This window comes from Gekko japonicus, unplaced genomic scaffold, assembly GCF_001447785.1.
Source record: "Gekko japonicus isolate JY-2015 unplaced genomic scaffold, Gekko_japonicus_V1.1 scaffold6469, whole genome shotgun sequence".
In the NCBI taxonomy this organism is placed as follows: domain Eukaryota; kingdom Metazoa; phylum Chordata; class Lepidosauria; order Squamata; family Gekkonidae; genus Gekko; species Gekko japonicus.
Window position 1 is genome coordinate 5,195 of NW_015165452.1, and position 18,103 is coordinate 23,297.

General features: G+C 43.2%; 1 protein-coding gene across 1 annotated transcript in view; it reads right to left on the bottom strand.

Annotated features, from left to right (window-relative positions):
* Nucleotides 1-1,237: 1,237 nt before the first annotated feature.
* LOC107109990 (tripartite motif-containing protein 7-like) overlaps nt 1,238-18,103 on the bottom strand; it is a gene marked incomplete at its 3' end in the record, with an annotated part of 18,503 nt that continues 1,637 nt past the window's right edge. Inside the window, exons 2-8 of the mRNA XM_015410699.1 lie at nt 16,294-16,458; nt 14,584-14,679; nt 13,372-13,611; nt 9,158-9,180; nt 6,680-6,795; nt 2,348-2,380; nt 1,238-1,716 (exon numbers count right to left, since the gene is read on the bottom strand). Coding sequence (XP_015266185.1) covers nt 1,238-1,716; nt 2,348-2,380; nt 6,680-6,795; nt 9,158-9,180; nt 13,372-13,611; nt 14,584-14,679; nt 16,294-16,458 — 1,152 coding nt within the window. The remainder of the gene's footprint in view (nt 1,717-2,347; nt 2,381-6,679; nt 6,796-9,157; nt 9,181-13,371; nt 13,612-14,583; nt 14,680-16,293; nt 16,459-18,103) is intronic.

An 18,103-nucleotide genomic window follows, 5' to 3' on the forward strand; every position in this document is an offset into this window, starting at 1 on the left:
TTACAAACAAATGGCATTAGTTACAAATGGCTAATTCCAGAAGCCGTCATTTTGAAACTCCAAGATAAAAAAGAAAAGATTGACTCTGTTTTCAAAGCACGTGATTTTCTGCGAATACAGCTCGGGGAACCAGACAAGGACAAAAAGGAAGAAGAAAAAAGTAAATTGGATGGCGAGCTAGGCTCGGGATCGTCGGACAAGGACTCACCCTCCGAAAAAGGGGCGGCTGCCTCCAAAAGTCCATATAAACTGAGGATTCGAAAAGATAAGAATAAATAAGGGCTGAAGGACTATGATCTGTGCCTAAAAAAAGGGATGATATAACTTTGAGATGCTCTGGGAGATTTCTTTAAACAGTTAAAGGGATGGTTAACCGATACGTAAATTAGCATAACCGACTAAGTTCATTGTATTATTAGCTTTTTAAAATAACATTGATATAAGCTGATGTACTGATCTCCTACTCTGTCTTGAGTTTTTAGTTAGTTGTGGGTCTTTTTTCTTTCTCCTTAGATGTAGTCCCCTTCCCGATTTTATAGTTTATAGTCTGTTAAATAAAACCCAATAAAAATTTCCCCTTAGGGGGATTGAAAAAAAAAAGGAATTATACGGTCACCTAAGCCAGGCCTGTTTTATTTGGACGTTTCTGAGCTTTTAGGTATATTTTAAAATTACTGTTATTTATTTGATCTGTTTTATGCCTGACAGACTGTTAATTGTAGTGTATCTTATGATGTAAGCTGCCCTGAGCCTGCCTCGGCGAGAAGGGCGGGATACAAATTTAAATAACTAAAAGATACTATTTCAATAAATATTAATGTTTTTTATTTTATTGAAGACATCAGTATGCCTGCCTTTTTTCAAAGCATCTCAGGACCCAATGCAGGTAACAATAAAAAACTGACAAGATAAACCTTAAGACATACCTACAAACATTAACCACCAAACACGTTCTACCCCTACCAGAAAGGCATTCCACCCTCCCTTTCCCCCAGGCTGCTCTATGTTACTGTGCCTTTCACCTCTGTGGTAAAAGCAGTTGCCATTTTTGTTAGTTTGTTAAAGTTTTGGTGACTGAAATAAAGTCTGCAGAGGCCCTTACATAGATGAAGAAAGGGCTCTTGAACAACCCAAGGTTTGGTTTCTTTTGTTAATCATCCTGAACTTTGGCGTATCACCAGCAAAGCCTGGGAGGAGGATTAGATTCAACTGCAATACAGGTGGACTTTTGGCAAACCCAAAACAAGGGGTGGAGGGCCTCTCCAGAGAAGGAGGCACCCGAGAAAGCGCAGAGAGGAGCTGCTCGGTCGGCATCGAAAAAGGCCACTTGCCCCCCTTCGTAGTTGAGAAGGACTCGGATCCTCTTGAGCTCCCCACTCTGAGGCAGATTCCGGGATGCTCCAACAGCAGCTATGTACCCCTTGGTCTTCTTCATAGTCCATATCCCTTCCTCAGGAGAAACGTTTATCCAGGCCTTTCTGTTCACTGACTTTCTGGCAACTCCCACACCCCATTCATCATCATAGCTTTTCACAATGACCTCCCAGAAATGCCGGCCTGCTGTGAACCCCTCCCATCCCAGCACAAAAGCCATCTCCTGGAACCTCTCGGGATTTGGGGGCAGAGCTTCATACTTGGTTCCCCATTTCATGCTTTTACGATCCTCGGAGATGATGAGCCATGGATAAGCTGTGTCTGGATCCAGAATCACATTTGCTGTTGGAGGAGACGTTAAGAGAAGCTGTGTTAGCAGGAAGACTGATAGCTAGGGATGGGCAGAAACTGGGAAACCTTGGTTTGGTTCGCAAACCGAACCGGGATAAGTCCCGAACCAGTTAGAGGCTCCAAAAACGCAGGGCATCTCCAGGTGACTCTCCTCTACCTACCCACCACGTTTGGTGAAGATTGGACTTGGGGGGGGGGGTCCAAGTTATGGAACCCCAAACAAGACACCCCCAAGAAAGTGCTTTTGGGGGAGATGTCAGGCGCAGCTTCAGGAGTGTATAGAACAGACCCTGGGCAAGCTAGAGGCATCCAACTTGTAGCACTCCTCCCCAGGATGCCTCCGCACATGCCCTACAAGTTACATGCAGATTGGATTCAGGGGAGGGGTCTGAGTTATGGACCCCCAAACAAGGTGCCCTCAGGAAAGTGCTTTTCAGGGACATGTTGGGCACAGGTTCTGGAGTATATACAGCAAACCCTGTGCAAGCTGGAGGCATCCAACTCATGGCACATCTCCCCAGTATTTCCCCCCCCCCAATGCCCTACAAGTCACATAAAGATTCAACTCAGGATGTCCGAGTTATGGACCCCCAAACAAGGTGCCCTCAGGAAAGAATTTTACCTTTCTGCGGCTGAAGCCCAGCGATCACAGTGTCTGCAGAAGCAAGGGGGGGGGATTAATCAGCAGGTTGTTTTTTTAAATCACAAACACAGCAATTAAAATATCACTTTGTAATGGCATTTTTAAAAATTGTATTTTCCAATGGAAAAAGTAAACTAAAAAAAATTATTTGCTTGCAAATATTCAAATTTCTCTTAATGTGGATTTTCCCCCACCTTTCTAATTATGGTAGGTGTTGGATTTAGAAAACAAAAGGAGAGAGAAGTTACCAAATTTGGTACAATGATGCCCAATGCTATTAAAAGGAATCAAAATTTTTCCCAAGCTCATACCTTGAAGGAACCCTTTGTTGGTCTTCAAGGTGCCCCACTGGACTGTAAGCTTGTTCTGCTGCTTCAGACCAACACGGCTGATCACCTGGAACTACTTCCCAGGCATGGTTAACCAGAAATCATTCCCCTTATAAGACACTTGCTTCATGGGAACAACATGTTGTTCAAGGTGTTTCCCCCTCTTCTCCTGTGAAATAGCATTTTTACATTTTGCAGTTTGTAATGGATGATTTCTGCCATACGTAATACACATTTTTATTTTCTGAGATATAATGAAAAGGCTTTTGTTTTGTACTAGTGTATATAAATGTGCCACCATTATTGTCCTACATTAGACACAGTTAGGTGACTAATTGTATATTTGTTTATATTTACTTGGTATACTAATTGTTGAAAGACCTGACATTGTGTTTCTTTTTTCCTTGTTGCAAAGACCTCTCCCCTTCCTAATTGGTATTCACAGTGGCCAACCAGTTGCCCTGGAGGTCAAACAGCCAGTGCAAAGAAACCAAACCTTCCCTGACATTGCCTCTCTTTTTGAAATTTTGATTTCATAAGAGAAACAAGATGCAATACAGGGTTCAAAGAGTCAAAACATATAGCATCCAGTACTTGAGTTATCTCCTGCCAGCCTAGCAGTTCGAAAGCAAGAAATTGCAAGTAGATAAATAGGTGCCACTTTGGTGGGAAGGTAACAGCATTCCGCGCACCTTGGTGTTTAGTCATGCCGGCCACATGACCATGGAAATGTCTTCGGACAGCGCTGGCTCTTCGGCTTGGAAATGGAGATGAGCACCGCAACCGTAGAGTCGGATTCGACTGGCTTTCGAGCAAGGGAACCTTTACCTTTACCTTACTTGAGTTATAATAAAAAGAACTTTTACATTTGTATTTTTGTACAACAATACTCTAATTCCATAACGTCTTAATACTGTTTTTGTCCTCTGCTTATTGCCTCCCTTACTTGTACTCCTCTCTTACTTGTAAAGCCAACTTTGTTTTGACGTTTATGTTCACTCAATAAAACAAAAGCATAGAAGTTTGATCAACCCAATTATTTTGGCTAACATCATTTACTAGATCATTTTGAGTCTCTATAAATCGTGTCCATTTCAACATAGCACTCTTTTGTTCGGCTGTTGTATAGTACTGGACTACCCAATCTGCAATTTTATCAGATATAAAATAGTCCCGGACTTTTCTGTACCAAAGGTCAATTCTGGGAATGGCTTTGTCTTTCCATTTCATAGCAATGATAGGTTTTTGGGGGGGGGCAGTAAGTAGAACTGAAATTAGTTCCTTGTCTCTGTTTTTGGCTATAGGTTCAAAAGGATTAATGCAGGATCTTTTGAAAGAACACATCCCCAACACTGCCTCTTAACATAAGTATTTCAGAAGTTCACTGCCACTGGATGTGGAAGTTCCTTTTAGTCACCATGGCTAGCACCATGGAAGGACCTATCCTCCATGAATATGCGTAATTCCCTCTTAAAGCCATCTACACTCACGGCTATCACTACAGCCACTGGCTATGAATTCCATTATCTAAACTATTCCGTTATCTAGACTAAGTCCAGAAACTATAGTCTGTTCTGAAATTATTATCCATCAACTTCAATGAATGCTCCCAATTTCTACTATTATGGGAGAAGGAACTAAAGCCCTATCCAATTTTATATTGCTTTTCTATTTGGTTACACTTTGGTGTAGTACTGAGTTGTCGCTGTGTAACTGGTGTAACAGTTCTGCAAGATCCTGATGTCAATTTGCCTATATATGCTTATGCTTGTTTGTAAAGTTGTCAGTGTCTTTTGTAGAGACATATACCTTCCTTGACCATGGTCAACCGAATAAAGACTTTGCTCCTACTGAACATAGTCTTACTTATTTGCACTCCTTCGACTGAAGTGACATTTCTCTGCCAAAAGGAACCCACGGCCCTCGGTCTAAATGACCTGAACACGAGTGTTAACAATAGGAAGTTTGGGAGATCATTAATTTAGAGGGCCGCCATAAGTAAAAACGACTTGACAACATTTAACACACACTGCAACAGTGGCTCGCCTGGTGGAGGTAATGGCCAGCCGGAAGAAAACCTCAAGGGGGATTGTCTTAGGAGGATATAGCATCACTTGACTGACCTGAAAGACCTTCTTCAACAAGAATAGCTGTTCTGTCTGTCTCCATGTTTGCAATCATAACCAACTGGGTTCTGAATGTGCCATGACCAGGATCAAAAATGGTGATCTCACTAGCCAGAGACATGACGGAAAATAGCAGATTACATCTGCTTTTCCACTTCACCTTTCTGATGAGAGAGACAATAGAAATGCATAGTGACACAACAGAACTGACCTGCTCTATTTCTAAGCACTCATAGAATCACAGAATCATTGGAAGGAAAGAGACCTCCAGGGTCATCAACCCTCTGCACAATTCAGGAAATTCACAAATATCTCCCCCACACACACACACACACAGAACTCTTGTTCCATGCCCAGAAGATGGCAAAAAACCTCCAGGATCTCCAGTCAATCTGGTCTGGAGAAAAACTGCTTCCTGACCCCAAAGTGGCAATCAGCATTTACCTGGGCGTGTAAGAAAGGGCCACAAGAACTAAGCACTGAGGCAAACCTTCCTGCCCTCCCTCCCAGGATTTGCCTAAGTTCACGGAATCAGCATTGCTGTCAGATCTCTGTTTCAAAACCTCCAAAGAATAAGAGCCCACCACCTCCGGAGGAAGCCTGTTCTACTAAGGAACCGCTCTACCTGTTAGGAAGTTCTTCCTAATGTTTAGGCGAAAACTCTTTTGATTTAATTTCAACCCACTGGTTGCCTTCTGAGGCAACCTGAGTGAAGACACTTTTTCGGCTTTGGCTCTGAGGGGAGCCAAAGAAGTCCACCAAAGAACATGCTATTTTCTAGAATATTGACAGTGTCAGCCATCACTCCCCAAGACCTAGACGGCTCACAAATTTGGCTTGGATTTCGCATACACTACTGACATACTCAAACTGTCAACAATGTGAGCTGTTTCTTTCCCCAGGATGTATCTAATTCACGTCCAGCTAGAGCACCAGTGACCCTTTGCCAGTTCATGGAGGTTCTGTACTACAGACCAGAATGTGAGCTAAACAAATTGCCTACAGACCTAACAAACTAGCGCATACCCCAGCTGGGAAGACTCACCTCTGTTGTAATTTGCGACGTTTTCTTGATCTGAAAGGAGGAGACTTTGTCTAGGTAATATATTGTGTATGGGGAAGTTCTGTATTTGTAGATGGCATTTGCTGAAATGTACTAGAAGAACCACTGCAGTGCCCTCACATATATTCTGACTGATCATACTACATCTAAGCAAATTATCACTGTTCCATGTTAATTTGGCAAGGAACATCAGTTTAGCTGACTTGAGGAACACGACTTGAGGTGCAGCCTTTCCCAGTTACTCCTCCTGATCTTGCACTGGGAACAGCCTTTCCGTCAAGGGGTCTGCTATCACTCTAAGATGTTGAACACATCGAGAGGCCATTAACAAGACTCTTCTCCTGGCTGACCATGGCTCCAAAGTCCCTCAGATATCACAGAGTGGTTCCAACACCTTTGATCACCTTGTTCATGAACAGAGATCACAGAAGTAGATCATCCCAGTACAGACAGACTTCCTGTGTTCTGAGAAAGGCTACCACTGTAACCATCACTTTGTTAGAACACCTTCGGGGCAGAGACCATGCCAAATAGCAGGGCCCTAAGATGAAACCACCTGCCTTGGCTGGTGTAAGAACCTGAGGAACTTCCCACATGGTGGTACAATCGGAACACTCAGGAAAGCTCCTATCAGACCTATTGAACATATCCCCCTTTTTTCTACTCATGGTTAACATTCAAAGCCCTTATTTTCTTAGCCCTGCTTAACTACACCAGGTCAGGAAACTTCCTGCATCCTCATCTAGCCAAACGAAACGCCCATTATAAAATCCTTGCAGCCATTTTTCATTACCTTTGAACTTCTTAAAGACACCCTCAAGAAAGGTGTTTATATCACAGAAGTCCCAGAAGACCCACTTCAGTTCAAGAGGTAAAACTGGCTCCTCAAGTTTCTCCTTCTCCTCATACCTAAAGAAGGGGGAGAAAATGTTAATCCATCCTAGTGCCATAGATTTTTTCCATCCCTTCCATAATTTGTCTATCCAGATAGTAACATGCTTTAATTGCAGCTAAATAAACACAGCCATATCTATCCATGAAATTAGACATTCTAGCAAACTTTTTTTAAAAAACAACTGTTTAATCAAACAAGCTGCTATAAAAGCTAATGGAAGACAGTATAACTATAGCAGTATTAAAGTGCAAGAGGACCTAAACCACAAAGAAGTGTGGGCCCAGGAGAAATGAATGGTCACAAAATGTGTGGCCATGTCTTTAAATCTTCAAATGTCCAATGTGTTTTGAACTTCTTAGAAAGAAAAAAAAGAATCAAGGCACAGAGAAACAATATTCTGAACAAAAAAGCCAGAATTCCACTAACTAAGCACTCTGGAACAGGAATGTGAAATTTATGACAGTCTTCTGGATGTTGGAGAAAGGTAGAATTCAGAAACTGTGAAGAAATAGTTAGAGGGAAGCCTAGCTTTGTGGAAGCCTCCTCAGGAGGTTGAGAGAGAGAAAGAAAACTGCTTTGAGTGTATGACAGAAAAGCAGAATATAAAACATTTATATGAACTAATTCTCTTTGAAACAGTATTAATTGTCTGAAGAAAAATGGATTAAACACTAGTAATATTACAGGCATATAACGTAGCATGCAGTATAGAATTGGAAGGGACCACCAGGAGCATCTAGTCCAACCCCCTGCACAATGCTGGAAATTCACAAATACTATCATCTTGGTGTCTGTTCGCAATAACATGTGCATAAGACAGTGGTGATGGGCACCATGTTTTTTTTAATTTATTTATTTACATTAGACTTGATATCCCGCTCTTGTCCCATGGCTAGGGTCTCAGAGCGGCTTACAGGGTTTCTGGTGCTAATCACCTGTGTTCCTAGCTAGGGCCACAATGTATGAAGGGGTGGGTGGGACAACCTACCGGCACCCCCTCTGTGGTGGCTATTGCTGTTTCTCCGATTGGCTCGGCATGGTCGGGTCTCCTGGTCCAGCGGGTTGTTCTTTCTCTGGCGTTTCCGGCGTTCAGTGGTGGCGATCTCCTCCTTAGGCGCGCAGCTCTGCCTACTTTCCAGCCCGGCTACGTCCTTTCCGGCTCCGCTGAGCCGGAACTCGGCATCTGCGCACGCCCCTTTCTTCTCTCTTCACAGCAGCCCTCGGTGTACTCCTTCTCCGCCGCCAGGGATCGCTCAAACGCGCACCTTGCCTTGCTCGCCGCCACCTTGCTCGCCGCACCACCAATGCCGTCCACGCCAGGGGGAATCTAAAATAATTGAACCACCAGGCCTTTCTCCTCCTTACCCACTTTTCAAATCCTAAGAAGCACAGAAAACTCCCTGTTAATGATAAATTAATAATTGATCATTAATTCCCTATTCTATTCCTTTCTCTAAGAGAGGGACTGCACTCCTCCGCACATTTGTAGAACAGACAATGCGTTTAGAAAACATGAGGTAGAAGGGGACGTGCACATTAAACAATTATAGCTGGGTCTGAATGTGCAGGATGGATTTAAAGGTGAGTTTTGGGTCTGTTAAGAAAAGCAGAATCCAGGTGATCTATAGAAAGATTAAGGCTAGACATGTTTTATGTGAACATTCAGAAAAGACAAGAACAGAGAAAACAACTTTCTCAGATGGATATTGAAGAAATGATAAAATGCAATGGAAGCAGTATTATTCCTGCAGAAAACTAAAGGCATCTTCCATGAAATAACAGTGGTATTTAAATGTAAGAAAGTGAGTTTCACACTGTATGCTTAGTGAATGCAGAAGATTTAGTATGAATGATTGGATTTTATATGGTTGTAAAAATCCTTTTTGTGCACTTTGTAGTGGGAAAGGCCTCAAGGTGGACATTACAAGACTCTTCTTTTTTGCAAGGTGGGGTTATGTTCTGGGGGGACTGCTGCAGAACAAACCAACACCACATGCAGCAGGAAAGAGCATGGTTCAATTGTCGGGAATCATTGCTACTTGGAGTGAGAACAGAGCCTTCTAAGTACAAAATAATCTTTTTTCACCTATGAGCATCATGTTTTTCACATGCTCTCCAGACCCTTGGGGATGTGAAATGATACAGTATAACCCCATCTCACCAGATCTCAGAAGCAAAGCAGGGTTGGTGTTTGAATGGGAGACCACCAGGGAGGACTCTACAGAGGCAGGCAATGGCCAACCACCTCTGCTTAACCGCTTGCCTTGAAAACCCTACGGAGTTGCTGTAAGTCATCTGCGACTTCACAGCACTTTACATACTCACATCCAGAGCCTTCCCATCACTGGGAAGAGAAACGAGAGGGGGTCCACTTACCTCTGCAAGGCGCTTCTGATATCCTGGAGAGAGACAGAAAGAGGAGAGAGAGAAATCTGTATGAGATAATGAACTCAGCAAACAAAGTGAAGCAATTTCAGTGCAGTTGAGGATCCACTGGCCAAAACAAAAAACACTTTTTACAGTACCTTGCATTTTGCCCTAGGTTTTGGTCGTTTCCTACAGCTGCACCTATTCTCCCTTTCATATACTTCCCCCATCATCCTTATGTATACAAAGCTGCCTTATGCAAAGTCAGACCATTTCCTTATTAAGCTCAGTATTGTCTACTCTGACTGGCAGTGGCTCTCTAAGGTCTCAGGCAAAAGAAAGGGCTTTCTCAGCAGGAGAGGCCAGGGACTGAGGATGCTTCAAGAGTCAAGCTACAGCAAATAAAATATGTATCAAAATGAATATATTTATTATATGGTGTACACAATGATACAATTTAAAACATAGGGCCTGGGTCAGCTGAACTCCATCAGAAGTGGGGAGGACAATGTCCTTCAAGGCCTCCACTTTCCAAACTAGCATTACCTCTGTCTTTTCAGGATTTACTTTCCATTTATTCACTTTTAGCCTTGTTATGACTTTTACTTCCTCTAGATAGTCAAGTTTGACCGTCTTCTTGGCGCTCCACAAGGGCTGTGGCCAACCCTGGCGGGGCTGATCCAAGGGCCTCACTAAACCATGCAATCAGTAGTAGCCAGTTCATCACTGCAGCCAGGCACTGATTCAGGACCTCTACTGCATCTCCAGGAGATATGGATAAGGATATATAAAGCTGTGTATCATCAGCATATTGATGATAACCAACTCCAAAACTATGATTTGTCCTAAGGGCTTTACACAGAGATTAAAAAACACAGGAGATGGAATTGCACCCTGTGGAACCCCACAAGATAGGTCCCACACCAATGATGCCTGGTTTCCAATAGCAACTCTTTAGTCTGATGATTTGAGCCAGTTCAATGCAGATCCCCGGATACCTACTTCTGTCTCCAGGTGCCTCAACAAGACAGCATGGTCTACTCTACTGTATCAAAGGTTGCAGATAAACCCAGTAAGAGCAAGAGAGAGGCTTGGCCTTTGCCTGCATTCAGACGGAGGTCATCAATTCAGTGGTGTACCAAGAGCAGGGCAGAGGGTGCACTCTGCCCCGGGCTGAGCTTGAGGAAGGCCCTTGAAGGAAAGCACTTCAAGCCAGTGTCATGCCTCCTCCAGCCAAACATCTTTCCTTTTATTTTTAAAATGCAGTTCTTGCTGCAGCCACTAGGGGCACAGGGAAGTCTGAGCATAGCAGAAAGCACTCTAGGATCAGCTAGACCTCCCTTTCTCCAAGACTGAAGCAAACTTGCTTAACAGATTCTGCTAAGCCCAACAGAGCAAGCCAGCATGCCGATAGCTGCTACAGTAATTGCCAGCCTGCAGGTCATTTCACCAACAGTCTATACATACTATGCACTATACATTGCACTGGTTCTGCTAGGCTTTCCCACACACACACACACGGCTTGGACTGTGACTCTGTGCTTGACATCAGTCCTATTGAGCTGGCATTGCCACAAAGGCACTATTTACTGCTGGGTACTCTGTACATTGTACTGGTTCTGCTGGGCTTGCAAAAATGCCCCCCTCTTTAGTTTCTATTGCAGAGATTCTCTGGTTTGACTTTAGTCTTTTGTAAACAAGGAAGGGTGAGGGCACGTTGGGGGGGGGGTTAGTGAGTTTCTTAACGTCCGATGAAGCTTGCAATCACTATTTTGTGATGCTTTGGCTAGTGTTAGTTAGTAAAAGTTAGTACAAAGGCAGACTCCTCGCTCTCAAAAATGCCTTGTTTGGAATAGTCAGCTCTTGGGCTTCAAAATGGAGAACAGATGCCCTCCCAAGTGCCTGCTCAGAACATAAGTGGTGTCATGGAATATTTTTTTTTGCTGTCAAGTCACAGCTGACTTATGGCGACCCTGTAAGGTTTTCAAGGCAAGAGATGTTGGGAGGTGGTTTTCCATTGCCTGCCTCTGCATTGTTCCTTAATGACTATCCATGTCAGGGCTGGGCTGAGAGTAATGTGACTAGCCCAAGGTCACCCAGGAAGCTTCCATGGCATGAGTGAAGATTCGAATCTGGATTTCCCAGATCCTACTCTGACACTTTAACCACGACACCATGCTAGCTCTCGTGATGGAACTGCAGGTTGAAATGTTAATTGTTTTACTTGCACGATTATATATGTGAAGTTAAATAAAAGAAAATTTTCCGTGTTTATTTTCTGGTTATTATTATTATTCATTTTTTTCATGATTGTTACTGAAAATAATTTTGTCATATAGAGAAGGGGCCCTGTGGCACGCTGCTTATTTGGGGGAACTGTTGTCACTTTAAAATTATACTCTGTGTTTATAAACTGGGTAGTTTCTGCTGCCACCAGGAATTTTAAGAAATTCCAGATCTTCTTTCTGTTTCTGCTGCTGGTAATGTGACCCAGGGTCTGGGCTTTCAGAGGTCTATGTGACTCTGAGGAAGGATGGAACTAAATTCTGGGTATATGATTTATTGATTAAGGAACAAAAATAAGTTGCTGGTTAACTAACTGTTTTTGGGAAAAGGAACTGGTAAATAAACTGGTAAGGTATCACACACAGACTTTTTGACACTAAAATTCCACACTGACAGGAATCTCTTTTTCACATAGGCAGCCACACTGGCTAAGCTCCTTGTATTATTGACTTTCATAACTAGAGTCTCACAGACCCTTCTCATAGCTCCTTCACACTTAAACTTTTAAAGATGTATATACTGAACTCTTTAAGTTCCCACACAGAACTCTGTCATATCACTCACTGACTGACTCTAACCAAATTACTGACTTCAAACTGACTTTTCTATAACTCTGATTCACTCTGACTTCAACACACACACACACTCCAAACAACTCCTCCTACACTCTGTCATCCACCAATCACTGCACACTTGTTGTCTCCCTCAATCATTCTACTCTACTAGCACTGCGCTCCAACCAAACACTTAAAGACACACACACACTAAAAAAAGGAATCATTACAGGCCCTGACCTGGATAGCTCCAGAGTAGCCTGATCTCATCAGGTCTCAGAAGCTAAGCAGGGCCAACACAGAGGCAGGCAATGGCAAACCACCACTGAACGTCTCTTTCCTTCAAAACTCTATGGTGTTACCATAACTCAACTGTAACTTGGGGGGGGGGGATAGAGGAGTGAAGTGTTTAAAAATTATTTGCTGTGGGTGCCAAACAGGCTAGGCTAGAAGACCTATCTCTGTCCCATAGCCTGGTCTGAAACCAGACTAAAAATGGTGTAGAGCAGATGAATTATCCAAGAAAACTTGGAGCTGGTTTGCTACAGCTCTCTCAATCACATTGGCCAGAAAGTGTAAATTTGAAACTGGGCAATAACAGGCCACATCATTTTTCTGAAGGGATGGTTTTGTAAACAGTGGCTGAATAGTCAAGGGAAGATGCCCTGAGTTAATATCTGATTAACTGAGAGCCAGTTTGGTGTAGTGGTTAAGTGCGCGGACTCTAATCTGGGAGAATTGGGTTTGATTCCCCACTCCTTCACATACAGTTGCTCGATGACCATGGCAAGCCATAGTTCTGTCAGAGCTATTCTCTCAAGGACGGTTCCGGAAAGAGCTCTCTCAGCCCTGCCTACCTCACAGGGTGTCTGTTGTGGGGAGGGGAAGGGAAAGGAGTTTGTAAACTGCTCTGAGACTCTGAGTGAAGGGCGGGGGTATAAATTCAATCTCCTCCTCCCCCTCTCCCTCTTCTTCTTCTTAATAATAGTTGTTAAGAGTTTGCTGATGTGTTTACATGATTTTATCAGCCAGGATAGGTAAGGATCCAAGGTACAAGTAGCGGCCTTCACAGATCCTAGGATCTTGTTCACATCCATCACAGAAACATGGTCAAAATGATCCATAAGTAGCACAGCTAGTGTATTAGGCCTTTCCTCTGGAGTATCTATGTTATAACTGACATCCAGTACCATAGCTGATTGTTTTTTACTGGGACATTAGAGGCTTGGATTTAGGTAACATCGTGCTGAGCTACCTTGAACCGTTGGGATGAGCATGAACAGTATTAAACCTGACTTAGAGACTGACACGGCTACCCATCTTGAAAGAGGCCAGCCTTCCTTTACAGAGAAGAAACCTGGGCCATTTCTGCCCAATTCTTACCTGCAGGAGTTCACAGTCCAGCTGCTGACACTTCCCCTCCATCTTCTGGATGACGTTCTCAAATGAGGACATTTCCTCAGTCAGTTTGGCCATGTAAGCCACGAGCCCATCTCTTTTTCTCGCCACCTCTTTCTCCAACTCTTCCATGTTGCCTAGCAGAAGTTTTGCTTGTTCTTCCAGGAACTTGTGTAGTTCCCTGAACTTGATTGCAGCTTTTTGCTTCTCCGCTTTGGTTTGCTTCTGATATGGTAGGAGAAGACAAACAGGCCATTGTGAAGAACACAGCCAGTCTTTACAAATAAAAAGAATCTTACAGGAAGGACCCTTTTGACTTTTCACAGAGATCAGATTAATATTTAGCAGGGGGAAACATTTAAGAGGCCAAGCGACACCCAAATCTCGGTTACAGCTACTTTCTCCTTGCAGTTTTTCCTCTTTGCAAAATTCAGACAGAGAGAGAACTTCTCTCTTGTCCCATCTGCATCAAAAACCATCTGAGTGAGGGCTAATTTTTGGCAGAACTACCACCATGGGGAAAAGAACTAAGCCCCCTTCCCTTCCCTGGCTTCCCAATTGAGAATACAGTTTCCCTTGCAGCATATTGTAAAAGAAACAAAAATCACAGAGAAAATACACACAACCAGGCATCCCACAGAGAAAATACACACAACTGGCTCAGTTTGGAATTAGCGTGGTATATACGATATTTCAGCAAGCCATTTTTTGTGGGGGGGGGGGCCAATCTGTTTTGTGCTCTCAGCTCACTGTGTTGATGCTTGTGTACTGATGGAGATGCAGATGAGAGCATTACTGCCCTGCCTCCAGGAAACAGTCTTTTGGTACCATTCACCTTGTACATACCTCACCCAGCACCACCTACATTGCTTGAAAATTCATCTGACTGTGAGAACAAGAAAGGGTTCTAGATCCTGATGGAAATCAAGAACTACACAAAGCCTTTTCAGGTAACCAGGACTGATTGGCCCAAACTAGAAAAAGAGCTAGGCAAGTTCATCTAGCAAAACAAAACAATTATTACACATTTCAGCAACATCACCACTTAGCACAGTCCTCCTGTGAGGAAATCGGGCCATGCCAAATTACAGATGTGCCAGAGAACAAAGCTGCGTCATGCCTTTTTGATTCTTCTGCATTTCGGTTTCAGCTTTTTTCCTCAAGTTCTTGCACGCTAGGAGCAGCAGCAGCACTTACAAGAAGTTCTTGGCTCTCCTTCATTATGTCTCCTTTACACGCCGTCAGTTTTTTCTTCTCCTCCTTCAGAATCCCCAGGCAGTGACTGATCTCCTCCTGAAGAGAAACCACAGTTCAGGCTTGTTCCTTTTTCAGAGGTCTCCATGCTTGGGTGTGCCAGAGCATTGGCAGCCCAGAAGCACAACTGGCTAAGCCAGAAATCAAGACAACCGGGCTGGAGATGCACTACTGTCCCGACATCACCCTAGAGAGACCCTTTGTAAGACTAAGCTGGCCTGAGTAGAGAGGGAGAACAGTGAAGAAGCAGCCAAGCAATTTAGTGTGCCTGCTGGGACATGTAAGATCATGTTCAAGGGGGTTTGGGCCAGCGTCCAGATCCAAATCCGGCCTCTGGCGGCAGGTGTCCTCAGTCGCCCTTGGAAGGGCATGCGTCTGTTTTTCAAGTTCATTCACAGAGCACCAGCAAGGGAGCGACGGGCGGGAGGTTTGGAGTCGTTGGCCTCCAAGTGATTAAGGATAACCAAAGAGAGATCACAGGATACGTGTGTAGAAAACACTCAATGGCTAGGATTTTGTATGCAAAGTATTGGAGAAAGGAAGAAGTCCCATCAAAAGAAGAAATAATTTACTAACTATTGGAAACAGCGGAAATGGACAAATTAGATTTAAAAAGATTTAAAAAACAAGATTAGATTAAAAAAAACAAGATTAAAAAAGAAGAAATCTTTGAGAAGAACTGGTCAAGATTCTAGATGGATTGAGGACTATCTCAGAAAACGTGCAACATAATTATTAAAATATAAGCTCTATACTTTAAAGTGTTCAAACTGCTTTAGGTGCATAAGAGAATGATTCTATCTATGTAAAATTTAAGTAGATACAATGAGTACATGCTCCATGTTTGTTGTATGTTAGTTTCTTTCTATTTGTAGTCATTGTCTTTTCTTTCTTTCCTGTTCTGAAAACTAATAAAATCTATTTACCAAAAAAAAAAAAAAAAGCAGCCAAGCTCAGAGGCAGCAGGAGACAGGCCGAAAGCAAATCTCAGTCCCTCTTTGGGCAGAGCCTGGGATAGAAATTAGGTGCACCCAGAGGTCATTTCGGGAGGAACGCGGGGGATCGCAGTTCCCCCGGGTGAGGTGCGAGGGGGCGGGGAACACAATGAAGCCCTGCCCCCCGCTTCCGGCCGCCCCCCTTCCGGCCCTCATTCAGCCAGGAGGAGGCAGGAGAAGAGGGAGGGTAAGTTGCTTGCTCCTCGCCTCTCCCCACCCCTGCCTGCCTGGGGCCAGGGAGGGCCTTGGCGGGGCTTCCTCACACTCCCGCTGGCCTTGCAGGTCCATCGCCGGTCCCCTGATGTCAGAGGGTGTGGCATATGCTAATGAGTTATGCTAATGAGTTCTCCTAGCTCTTTTTCTACGAAACTACCCCTGGGTGCACCAACACCACCAGAGCAAATTTCTCCATAAGGAGAGTCATGAGACATTCAGTGGAGAACTGGCAGAGTGGTGTAGTGGTTAAGAGTGCTGGACTAATATACGGGAAACCCAAGTTCGAATCCTCACTTGTGGCATGGAAGCTCGCTTGGGTGATCTTGGGTCAGTCACATTCACTCAGTCTAACCTACCTCCCAGGGTCGTTGTGAGGGAAAAATTGAGGACATTTTTGGTAAGCCGCCTTGGTCCCTCATTGGTGTCCGCAGATATTTCTTACCTTATACTCCTGGGACGCCAAAAAAGCAGGAATCACGTCATGGTATTTATGCTCTGTGGAACTGTCACACGCTGCACAGATGAGGGCCTCATCGTTCTTGCAGAAGAGTTTCAGGGGCTTCTGATGTTTCTCACAAATGCTCCCCTTTCCAGTTTCCAGGGGTGTCTGATTCCAAAGCAAGAGAAACAGCTTTAGCTTCATTTGGAGAAGGGTAAAGATTTCAAATGTCCTCTGGACATTTCCTCCTCCATAAGCGACTGTGCACAATTCGGTTCTCATTTAGAAAAAGAAAGCTGGATTCAGCCAAGATTTTTTATTAACCTATTCAAACCAAATACCTTTATTAGACATTTGTTACAAAATGTGCACAATTAGATTCTCATTTAGAAAAAGGAAGTTGGATTTCAACCAAGATTTTTATTAACCTAACAAGACCAAATACACTTATTAGACATTTGTTACAAAATGCATAAACAAATCTCTCAGCATCTAGAGGTAACACAAATAAACAATCATATAGTTTAAAAAAGGAGGAAAGGGGGATTTATCCAAAGTTACTGACAGACAGTGCCTGCAGCCTCATGGCAGCTAGGAGATATCTAGCTACTTGATTAGTGATGTGAGGGTTCCTGTCAGATATAAGATATAAAACTAAGCCCTTGTCAGAGTGGTCTTTGTACTTATGTAAAAGAGGACTAATTAAAGGGTTCCTCAGCTCAGGGTTAAAAAGTGAGAGTCTTTCCTAATGAGGAGTTGTCAGGAATCTGCCATAAACGACTGAAGAAAAGACACTGAACTTTGCAAGCATAAAAGCTCTGTGGACTTGCGAGGATTTGAGGTGCAAGAAATAAGCAGGTAGAACCCCACAATCAGGCATATATCATACTCAGAGATGTAAAATTTCCAGAAATTAGTTTTTTCCGGGGGGAAACGTAAATTTTCGGAAAAATTGAAAAAAATGCTACATTAGCATTTCTTTTGTCTTTTCTAGATTGAAAGTCATTCTGTTACTTTAGGAACATAAAATATGACTATGGACATTTTTACTTGGCATGAAATTATCACCACTAGCATATTAAAAATATAGTGTATCCAAACAATTATTACAAACAGAATACCCACCCACATGCAAAAACAAAACTGAAACCTTTTTATTTTCTTCTGACAATAGCACCTCCTTGAAGGAAGAAATGCATCTTGTTCTTGCATTGGAGAGTTCAGTTTGTAACCTAGGACTTGCTTGTCCTCAGTGCACAGAAATTAGATCAATCTGATACCATATATATTTTAGAAATGATTTGGAAAACATTTGAACACGTTGTCTTAAAATATTTTTTCATCATGTTAAATTAAAACATTCCATAATCAATTTTTTTCTTTTGTTTTCTTTTTTCAATTATTCCAATTCTTCGGGGGAAAACAAAAAAGGCTTCAGGAAAAAAACGGGGGGAGAATGTTTTTCCCCCAAATTTTTCCGGGCCTTCACATCTCTAATCATACACAAGTGGGGAACATGTCCTATTAGCTAATGAGTACAGGGGTTGTATCTCAATATCCATATTAACCTGTTCCTGCCTCAAATGATTCTGAAAATAAGTCAACTAACCAGGTTCTGAATAATCCAAATACTGCCTGTATGCCAAAGGTCCCCAGCACGGTGCCTGTGGGCGCCATGGTGACTGCCAACACTTTGCCTGAGGCATTATTTATTTATTTGATTGATTGATACCCCACCCTCCCCAGGAAAGCAGGCTCAGGGCGGCTTACAAGGCCATTTGGAAATAAACTATTAAGGATATGGGGGTTGCTA